General features: G+C 36.1%; 1 protein-coding gene across 7 annotated transcripts in view; it reads left to right on the top strand.

The window, feature by feature from the left end:
• Positions 1-11,165, top strand: part of LOC127520384 (V-type proton ATPase subunit B, brain isoform-like) — a 39,810-nt gene that overhangs the window by 366 nt on the left and 28,279 nt on the right. For 2 of the 7 annotated variants that reach the window (XR_007932097.1, XR_007932095.1), the window contains exons 2-14: positions 1,384-1,439; positions 1,881-1,979; positions 2,066-2,159; positions 2,241-2,318; positions 2,427-2,566; positions 5,861-5,962; positions 6,046-6,143; positions 6,468-6,591; positions 6,703-6,853; positions 6,940-7,022; positions 7,123-7,227; positions 7,852-7,981; positions 8,792-9,010. Coding sequence is in view for 1 of the 7 variants with exons in the window: in XM_051908406.1 (XP_051764366.1) it covers positions 1,384-1,439; positions 1,881-1,979; positions 2,066-2,159; positions 2,241-2,318; positions 2,427-2,566; positions 5,861-5,962; positions 6,046-6,143; positions 6,468-6,591; positions 6,703-6,853; positions 6,940-7,022; positions 7,123-7,227; positions 7,852-7,981; positions 8,792-8,928 (1,397 nt within the window). In the remaining 6 variants the exon portion in view is untranslated. Of the gene's footprint in view, positions 1-1,383; positions 1,440-1,880; positions 1,980-2,065; positions 2,160-2,240; positions 2,319-2,426; positions 2,567-5,860; positions 5,963-6,045; positions 6,144-6,467; positions 6,592-6,702; positions 6,854-6,939; positions 7,023-7,122; positions 7,228-7,851; positions 7,982-8,791; positions 9,485-11,165 lie in introns of those variants that run through there. The other 5 variants (XR_007932092.1, XR_007932094.1, XR_007932093.1 and 2 more) reach the window with 5 other exon arrangements.

Genomic DNA, 11,165 nt, shown 5'->3' on the forward strand with positions numbered 1-11,165 from the left:
TTCTGATGTTGTCCATTTATGAACCATATATGCAGTCTGGTAAATCTAGGGTCAGTTTATTAACTAGAGGGTATATTCCCTGTTAATGCATATATATATTATTATTATATATATTATGTTTACTTCGAATTGCACGATCTATAAAAAATAATAATAATAATAATTAATGATTGGTTGTATTTTTCTTCACGTATGATGTTAATAAATCAACCTGATGCAGGTTTTCGGTTGATGCATGTAGGATCTGCATCGTGATGGAGTGGCAAGCCGTTTCAGCATTTAGACTATTTTTATACTAGTTATTTTTCATTACTTACCGAATAACATGTATAAACTATTACCTGAATAGTTGCCAGTAACAACTGGAATACATATTAGTTTAAGTGAATAGTCAATTTCTGAACCACAGATCCCCATTGAATTCACTGACAAAAATTTGTACAATTTGTTACCAGTAACAATAAAACAGATACTAGTCCATATTCTGTAAAACAGGTTGCATTGATTCACTTCAGGTTCAAGTATTTTGTATGTGCTTCGTTAAATATAGAGCCGCTTTACTCAAAATACCTTCAAAATGAGCATTTTTGCCATAACTCACTATTCCACCAATCAGCAATCAGTGCCGATTAATCGGCAAAACCTGTGAATCGGTCGACCTCTAATAATCACAATTATTTGAAATAACATGACATGACAGGCTTACTGGTTACTATTGGTTTCTTTACTAATAATTACTAAGATATTAGTTGTGAGGAATAATGTTAAATTGGCATGCCATAGATGGCCGCATCATCAAATGCACTGAAGATGTCACAACATGCAAGGGGTGTGAAAAAAAAAATGAAATTCATGTAAATTGGAAAAAGGTGCAACACTCACTCTTGAAGAAATCCAACTCAAAGTTGGAATTTAAAAAATTAAATTCAAACATGTTCATCCTTTACTTAAATTTCAATTGTTTTAGTTAAAATTATCTCTTTAATTCTATCTCTTTAGTTATCTCTTAATTATGTCTTAAATATGAATAATGTTAGGTTAGACATCTAAGGAATCATGACCTTTAATTTTCTTATTTTAAGTATGTCTGTTATTTATTTCTGTTATTTATGTTTTTTATAGAGTATAAATGACACATTCTCATTCTTTTTCTTTATTTTTCTTTTTAAGACACTTTGACCATAACATGATGTCATGTTTTATCAGGTGATGTTTTATTTTTTACTGTATTTATTTTCCTTAATCCAGTACAGATGCTTACAGATTTCATGTAATTAAGACAAAACCCTTATGCTGAATTTGTGTGACTTGGTTGTGTTTGTAATTTGATCTAGCCTACAAAAATATTCTTGTGGCATTCATGTTTATTTATTGTGTGCACAGCATATAAAACCGTGGCTGGTGTTAATGGACCGCTTGTGATTTTGGATCAAGTGAAGGTATTGGATTTCTGTATTATGTATAAATGTTGCTATTCATCTGATTTGATTGTGTTTTCAAAACAATGCATCTGAATGTATAATCTTCCCTTGACTACTTCTCCTCGTAATGTTTCATATAGAAGTCATGAATCTACGTACATAGACAGTCAGTGATTGGTTTATCTATATTTTATATTGTTTTGTCTATACAATTATATAATTTTAGAGATTTTACACGAGTAAATGTTTTATTTCTACTTCTATATTTGTGTGTGTGTGTGTGTGTGTGACTCTTTCAAAAAGTAATGATGACAGACCACCACCATTACTAATATGTTCATTATTGTATTATAATCGTGCATCCATAAGCCAAAGGAAACATCAGCTAATTTGTTTTTAAAGTACTGTCTGGATTACATTGATGTTTTTGATGCAATGTTAACTAGTTACCTGGTGCAGTTTCCCAGGTATGCTGAGATTGTTCATCTGACTCTCCCTGATGGCACCAAGAGGAGTGGACAAGTGCTGGAGGTCACAGGCTCCAAAGCTGTGGTTCAGGTCAATAAGAGCTTCTGAAATACACATTTTCTTCCCCCCCCATTTTGTAATCTGATCAGTAGCATCTCTCATTATTTAATTTTTAGGTGTTTGAGGGAACATCTGGTATTGATGCCAAAAAAACCTCGTGTGAATTTACAGGGGACATTTTACGTACACCAGTGTCAGAGGATATGCTGGGTAATAATAAAAAAGAGACATACTGAAGCCATTTGATGTTTTTTATTATGTGTATTTGGTAAAACTAGAAGTCTATTACAGGTCGTGTGTTCAACGGATCAGGAAAGCCGATTGATCGAGGGCCTGCAGTGCTGGCGGAGGACTACTTGGACATCATGGGTACATTTCAGTGTGGCTTTGTGATGCGCCACATAAGCTGTTATGCCATTATTGCTTTTTTTATAATCATGATATATGTACCATCCAATTCCCTCATGCTTCTTGCAGGTCAGCCGATTAATCCTCAGTGCCGTATTTATCCTGAGGAGATGATCCAGACCGGCATCTCTGCCATTGATGGCATGAACAGTATTGCCAGAGGTCAAAAAATTCCCATTTTCTCTGCGGCTGGTCTACCCCACAATGAGGTGAGGCCGCTGTCAGTTCATCTTCTTTGGGGTGATTCTTAAAAGAAATTAATTTTTATACAGCAAGGATGCATTAAATATATTAAAGTGACAGTAAATACATTTATAATGTTACAAGAGATTTTCATTTCAAATAAATGCTCTTTTTTAACTTTCTATTTATCAAACAATCCTGAAAAAAAATATTGATATTTTGTCTCTTAAACACTGCACTCTTGCACACATCTTAACACATTTTTACATTTAATCATTTAGCAGACACTTTTATCCAAAGCGACTTACAAATGAGGAGAACAATAGAAGAAATCAAACCAACAATAAGGAAACAATATGCAAATGCTGTGACTAGTCCCAGTTAGTCTAGCACAGTATACATTACAAGGTTGTTTTTTTTTTTTTATAGATGTATAGAATAGTAAGTGTTAGTATTAATGGGTCAAGTGTTGACGAAAAAGATGCGTATTCAGCAGTATCTTGAAAATGGCTAAAGACTCAGCAGCTCGGGTTGAAATAGGCAGGTGATTCCACCAGCTTGGAACAGTCAAGGTAAAGGCCAGTGAAAGTGATTGTGTGCCTCTTTTTGTGCCACAAGGTGCCATTCACTTGCAGAACACAAACTTCTGGAGGGCATGTAGTCTGAAGTAGTGAGTTTGGGTATAGGGGTGCAGAGCCAGTGGTAGTTCTGTAGGCAAACATCAGTACCACTTTTTAAAACAAAGTTAACGTTACACTACTGGCGATGTTTCAGATGGAATGGCAAGTGTAAACGCATGAATCGGATATGAATCACAATTGAAAGAACGTGTAAACGGACGGTCAAAAAAATCGGATATAGGCAACAAATCAGAATTGGGCATCAAGACCTGCAGTGTAAACGAGGCCTTACATATGTGGTCTTAAATCTGATATAGGTCAGATGTTTTGCAATGCAACCTCACTGCACTCTAGAGCAACATTCGTCACAATTCTGCGCTCATGGGAGTCACTTTAAAGATTTTACATACTCGAAGATATCAAGACAGTTGTGAAAGGTAGTCAGTGGAAGGGCAGTGATGTGTCGGAACTTGCAAGTACTACAGTGATAGTGCGATATACAAGCAAAACATGAGGCCCCGTATCATAAATGTTTAAAAAAACTGCTCTCTTTTTTCGTATCCTCATCTTTGTTTTTTATATTGTCTGCGCATAAATTCGCTGGCTTCCGTGGCAGATCACACTAGGGCAGTCGTGGCCTAATGATTAGAGAGTCGGACTTGTAACCCAAAGGTTGCAGGTTTGAGTCTCAGTACCGGCAGGAATTGTCGGTGGGGGGAGTGAATGTACAGCACTATCTTCCACCATCAATACCATGACAGGTGAGACCCTTGAGCAAGGCACCAAACCCCCAACTGCTTCCCGGGCGCTGCAGCAAAAATTGGCTGCCCACTGCTCTGGGTGTGTGTTCACGGCGTGTGTGTTTGTTCACTGCTCAATGCTGTGCGTGTGCACTGGAATGGGATAAAATTCCGAATATGGGACACCATATTTGGCTACATGTCACATCACTTTTTTTGAAAAAATACAGTAAATGCGTAATTAATTACCTTTATGTTCTCCGTGTTTACTTTTGTATTACAGCATGCTGCGTGATGTCTTTTTATCGTTCTTTTGTGCATGCGGGTCAGTTCAGGACCATGATCTGTTCACACTGGAACACACTGAACAGCTATACAAAAAAATCAGATCTGAGCAATAAATCGCAATTGAGCACTACGGCTCACAGTGTGAATGTAGTTTTAGTATATACTGATGAAAGCAGATTGGGGGAGGAAGTGTGGATGAGACCTAAGCGTATAGGCAGGAAGGTGAGAGTAAGCATAGGTTATGCCAGAATGTGACCTGTGGAGGAGTGCATGTTGTGTCATGAGCCAGGTTGAGGTTAAGAGTGAAGAGGAAATTATCTGAGGTGTGCCGTGGAGTAACCAAGGTATGATCAGTAGAGCGTGTAAATTGTAGCATCTGGACCAATCAGACAACACAAATTATTTGTTAATTATAACAAATAATCCATAATATCCCTCACCCTACAAGCAAACCATTTTCTGAACCACCCCCAAACTGCTGAATTTCAAACAATGCTATAACTTCTTGCTTTCCTGGATTCTGCTTGAGCTCTCTTTCCCTTGGTAAACTGTATGCATGTATGTGTATGTTAGAGTAGTTTAAAGGGTTAGTTCACCCAAAAATGAAAATGTCATTTATTACTCACCCTCATGGCGTTCCACACCTGTAAGACCTTCGTTAATCTTCGGAACACAAATTAAGATATTTTTGTTGAAATCAGTGAGGCCTCCATAGCCAGCAATGACATTTCCTCTCTCAAGATCCTTTAATTTACTAAAAACATATTTAAATCAGTTCATGTGAATACAGTGGTTCAATATTAATATTATAAAGTGATGAGAATATTTTGTGTGCCAAAAAAAACAAAATAACGACTTATACAGTGATGGCCGATTTCAAAACACTGCTTCATGAAGCTTCGGAGCGTTATGAATCAGCGTGTCGAATCAGCGGTTCAGAGCGCCAAAGTCACATGATTTCAGCAGTTTGGCGGTTTGACACGCGATCCGAATCATGATTCGATACGCTGATTCATAATGCTCCGAAGCTTCCTGAAGCAGTGTTTTGAAATCGGCCATCACTATATAAGTCTTTATTTTGTTTTTTTTGCCGCACCAAAAATATTCTCGTTGCTTTATAATATTAATATTGAACCACTGTACTCACATGAACTGATTTAGGAGTGTTAGTAGGGATTTGAAAGAACATAGTGAAGTGAAGACAGTTCACAAAAAACCAAAAGATGAGAACAAGCTGTATAAAAGAGGAAGGAAAGAAAAAAGCAATACTCAAGTGCCTTGTCGGTGTCCTTGCTCGGTGGACTCGCGCAGGTAGACTTGCTGGTCTTTACATTCTTTGGTCTTCAGACGATGATGTCTTCCCACGAGAGCTGCCTCGGTATACTAACCAATTGTATAGCTGTCTGAAAAGTCATTATTGAATTCAGCTGACCACGCCTTAGTATTTAACAGAACCACTCAACACGGCACGAGAACAAATGCAACCTTTTTACCACATTAAAACACAGTAAACAAAACAATGTTTTCTAACAATGTGCTAAAATCAAATGATAAAAGAAACAATGCCTATTTTAATCTAAGTACATAAGTCTAATGCAGTTAACAATTGAACCTTTTATCCTTTTTTTTTTTTTTTTTTTTTTTTTTGCTCACTGTAATGTGTGTTTTTTAGATTGCTGCACAGATCTGTCGTCAGGCGGGATTGGTGAAGAAATCCAAAGATGTGATGGATTACAGTGAGGATAACTTTGCCATTGTGTTTGCTGCCATGGGGGTGAGGAGCACTTCTGATTTTGCAATCTAAATATATGCATCCATACCAGTGGGATATCTTCATGACATTAGTTGTATCTTTAGGTCAACATGGAGACTGCAAGATTTTTTAAGTCCGATTTTGAAGAGAACGGGTCCATGGACAACGTGTGCCTATTTTTAAATTTGGCCAATGATCCCACGTCAGTATTCTTTCAAATATTCTTGAAAGTAAAGGGATAGTTCACCCAAACATGAAATTCTGTCATAATTTACTCACCCTCATGTCGTTCTAAACTTGTATGTAGCCTTTTAAGCTTCAAAAGATACACACAAGCACCATAAAAACATCCAAAAAAAACTTGTTAGAACAAAACTAAATGAATTAAAGAAGAGTTAAAAGTAGAATCTTTCAAAAATGTCATGCAGGTTTGGAACAATGTGAATGTGAGTACATGATAAGACTTTATTTTTATATAAAGATTTTGGTGCAACTTGGACCAAAAAGTTTGATTTACCTGTTGCAGGATTGAACGCATCATCACCCCTCGGCTTGCACTTACCTCAGCTGAGTTTCTGGCTTATCAGTGTGAGAAGCACGTGCTGGTCATATTGACTGACATGAGCTCTTATGCTGAGGCTTTACGAGAGGTACGATATAATGTGTGAATTTATACTGACTTGATTAGTCAGTATAAATTCTGGATTAAGGCTAAACTTGCTACTCTTTGCTATACATTAAACTCTATCATTGTCTTGAAGGTCTCTGCTGCTAGAGAAGAGGTTCCTGGTCGACGTGGTTTCCCAGGTTACATGTACACCGATCTGGCTACGATATATGAGAGGGCCGGACGCGTGGAGGGACGCAATGGCTCCATCACTCAAATCCCAATCCTCACTATGCCCAACGATGGTTAGCAAACATCTACCTACTCATCTTTTAATCCTTATATCATCATTGGCTTACTACTTTAATGGTTTGCTTACTATTATCTGCAGATATTACCCATCCTATTCCGGATTTAACTGGCTACATCACTGAGGGTCAAATTTATGTGGACAGACAGCTTCATAACAGACAGGCAAGTGATGGAAACAAGCTTACACTTTGAACATTAGTTGTATACTTAATCAATAAATCTCATGTGCTGTTTTATACCAACTATTGATATTTCTATGCAGATCTATCCTCCTATCAACGTACTACCTTCTTTGTCTCGATTGATGAAATCAGCCATTGGCGAGGGAATGACACGCAAAGACCACTCAGATGTTTCTAATCAGCTGGTAAATATGGATGAACATACATTACCATTCAGAAGTTTGGGGTTTGTAATATTTTTTTTTTTTTTTTTTTAAATAAGTCTCTCATGCTCAACAGGACTGCATTTATTTGATCAAAAATCAAAATACAGTAAAAATTGTGAATTATTATTTACATTTAAAATGCCTGCTTTCTATTTTAATATTATACAATGTAATTTATTCATGTGATGCAAAGCTGAATTTTCTGTATCATTACTCACGTGATCCTTTTGAAATCATTCAAACATGCTGATTTGCTGAATGTTGAATGTTTCTGAATTATCAATGTTAAAAACACTGATATAGAAATATTTTGTGAAAAAAGTCTTGAATTTTTATTTTTAATTTTACTTTTGATCAATTCAATGCATCTTTGCTGAATGAAAGTAGTAATTTCTTTCAAAAAATTAAATAAACATACTATCCCCAATCATTTGAACGGTAATGTAAATTGTAAAGAAATTAAAGGCATTGGGTTTCTTTCACAAATAACTGTGTGTGTGTTTTTTTTTTTTTTTTTAATGCATATATTTATTTATCTGATGTTTTGAGTTCATTGTCTATGGACATTTGATTTGTCTGTGACAAAGCTTCTCCTTTTTGCAGTATGCTTGCTATGCTATCGGGAAAGATGTGCAAGCAATGAAGGCTGTAGTTGGGGAAGAAGCACTGACATCAGATGACTTGTTGTACTTGGAGTTCTTACAGAAATTTGAGAAGAACTTTATTTCCCAGGGTAAGTAACAACAGAAGGGCACCTGTGGAATGATGTTAAAATCTTGTCTTAAAGGGATAGTTCACCCAAAAATAAAAATTCTGTCATTATTTACTCACCCTAAGGTTGTTCTAAACCTGTTTGAGTTTCTTTGTTCTGTTGAACACAAAAGAAGATATTTTGAAGAATGTTGATAACCAAACAGTTTCTGGTCCCCATTGACCCATAGTATTTTTTTCATACTATATAAGTCATTTGGAGCTATTTAGTTACCATATGATGACAGAATTTTTATTTCTGGGTGCACTATTTCTTTACGGCCCTTTCAAATTAAACACTTAACACTCAAAAATACCATAAGAAATGCCTGCATTTACTATATTTATTACTTTCTAATAAATCTGATTCTTTTTTTTTTCTTTTTTGCTTATTGGCACCTCAAGATGTGCTGATATGTGTAACTGCAGTGGTTGCAGACACATGACCAAATGATTATAACTTGTCAATGGTTTTTCAGCATTGTATAAAGAAACAAAAACTTTGGTTTGTTGTCAGGCATGTTCACCCAAGTGAGAATAGCTCCTTAGGAATGCATAGTTTGCATTTAAAATCCTTTTTTCAAGTTTGGTGTGAAAGGACAGTTAGAAAGAATAAAAAGAAAGAAAAAATAAATAACTGCACTGTAAAAAAATAACTGCACTGTTTACTGTAAATAAAAAATCTTTTTTTTTTTTTTTGTTATTTTAAATGAAATGTAATATGATTCCATGAATGACAATGGGCTGCACTATATATAGAGTCAGAATAAGCCTAACATGTTTTGTATCACAGGTGCATATGAGAATCGAACTGTGTTCGAGACATTGGACATTGGCTGGCAGCTCTTAAGAATCTTCCCCAAAGAGATGCTGAAAAGGATTCCTCAGAGCACTTTGGCTGAGTTTTATCCTCGAGACTCCAAGCATTAGTCTTACTTCTTTCTTTGTTCATTCACTTTGTCTCTCAAGCACCTGTGAATCTGTCTTCTACACTTCTAGATGTTACTCAATCTCTGCTCAAATCCAGTACCCTAAGTCTACACTGATGGATTTCAAAGTTGTTTTTCATTGCTGTTCTTGCGATTTATTTATTATGTAAGTGTTGCTAAATAGTAAAGCAAATATTATATGAATATCGTTGCTACACTGCAGTGTGGATGTTGTGTGTGTGTGTGTGTGTGTGTGTGTGTGTGTGTGTGTGTGTGTGTGTGTAGATCTGTGTCAAACAGTGTTCTGACCAAGTGGTATATAATGTAAAGGCCAACTTTTCTTTTAGCCCGCAAAACTTTAGAACAACTGACAAAGCTACTAGTATGCATCACAAAACAGCCTGTTTCTTTATTTCAAAAGTGCCAAGATTAATGTTTAATGGCCTAATGTATTCTATGAATATGTCATCATTATAATGAATTCTCTATCTGTCTACCTACCTTACCAACCACCCACCTACCTACCTACCTACCTTAACCACCCACCCACCCCTACCTACCTACCTACCTTCCAGTATAAAAGGAAGCCGTATGTTCATAGAATGCATTAAAAAGGAATAGATAAGCACAGTGGCCCTATCAAATCAAAGAAGCAAATAAAACACTGAGCAAGATTTTTTTTTCATGCTTTGTTGTACTGTTACTTTATGTTTTGTATAAAAATGTGTAATGTATAGTTAGGTAAGCAATGTATTTATTCTAATTCATTTTGGTGTATATATATATATATATATATATATATATATATATATATACACATACTGCAGTACAGTGCGTGATATCAAGTGAATAAATAATGAAGTAATTGTTATCCTAATGCATGAACAATATATTGGAAATATGTATGTGACCAGTTTCTCCATTAAATAAATCTTGATGTGGTGTGAATTAATGATCATGATTAAAGTAATCAAATATAATAGTGCAGCAATGCAAATTCTGATGGACTGATGTTAATTTTGGTGCTGATGTAAGTTGCACAACAGGGTACTAGGGACTTTACAAAACATAAGGTGGTTCTTATTAATTGTGCATACACGTTTTGTAAGATGTATGGTCAAAATTAGTTGTTTTGCTTAACCATGTTCATGTGATTTGCTAAGTCAGACAATAATAAAAGGGACAGTCTCCACCCAAATTACCATAAACTGAGCTTTGATTTCTGCATGTGCCTGATCCTAAAACATATCTGTCCTGTATATCAGTAATTGTCTCTCTGCAAAGTCTGCATTACATTATGGCAATTTCACAAAACATTTCAGAAAGGTCATCCTGAAATGATCAGGCACATTTTGGCCCGGTTTCACAGACAGGGCTTAGCCTAAGCCTTTGTTCAGTTAGGGCATTTAAGTATCTTTTATAAACATGCCCTAGAAAAAAAAACATTACTGGTGTGCATCTTGAGACAAAACAACGGCACTGACATATTTTAAGATATGTCAGTGTAAGTTGTTTTCAGTTAAAGCAGCTCAAACATGCATTTTAGTCTGGGACTAGCTTAAGCCTTGTCTGTGAAACCACTGCGATTTTGGCCACGATTTGGTCGTCTGAGACAAATTTTGAGAATCCTAAAAGATTCCTGTAATCCCAGGCTAAAATCTGTAGTCTTTGATAGCTAGTTTGACATATTCACCGACAGCCGATTAATGACTGTTGCGATCAGATTTTTCCTCAGACGAAATTCTGGCAGTGCCAGAAGATTTGGCGCACAGTCCTGCAGTGTGACTTCTCCTACAACAAACGTCAAATTGTCTTTGCTTTTCAAGACACGCCGTGATCAAAATTAACGCTAGAGATGTCTTTGTTAGCCACTCCGGACGAGTTTTCATGTGCGCGTCCGTTTTTAACGCGTCTTGACTATCGTACAGTCTGACATAAATGACAGCTGAGATCCCACAGTGTGACATGAGGATCATGTTCATACAGTCTGACAAGCAACAATCATAAAGGACTGTTATAAATCGCAGAATGTGCACCCGGCTTAAGGTGAATGAGAATATCCTATGTAGACATTACACAGTGAAAGTCTGGATTAATTATCTGCTTTAAAATGTTTAAACAGCAGACGGTATCAGAGCCTTCATAAAACAATCATCAATTATCTTTTAACACCCAATTAGTTTCCCAGGTGAAAGATGTTTCATGTAATTAGTTATTTGCTCTAATTGGACTGATGAA

Source organism: Ctenopharyngodon idella, chromosome 10 (genome assembly GCF_019924925.1).
Source record: "Ctenopharyngodon idella isolate HZGC_01 chromosome 10, HZGC01, whole genome shotgun sequence".
In the NCBI taxonomy this organism is placed as follows: domain Eukaryota; kingdom Metazoa; phylum Chordata; class Actinopteri; order Cypriniformes; family Xenocyprididae; genus Ctenopharyngodon; species Ctenopharyngodon idella.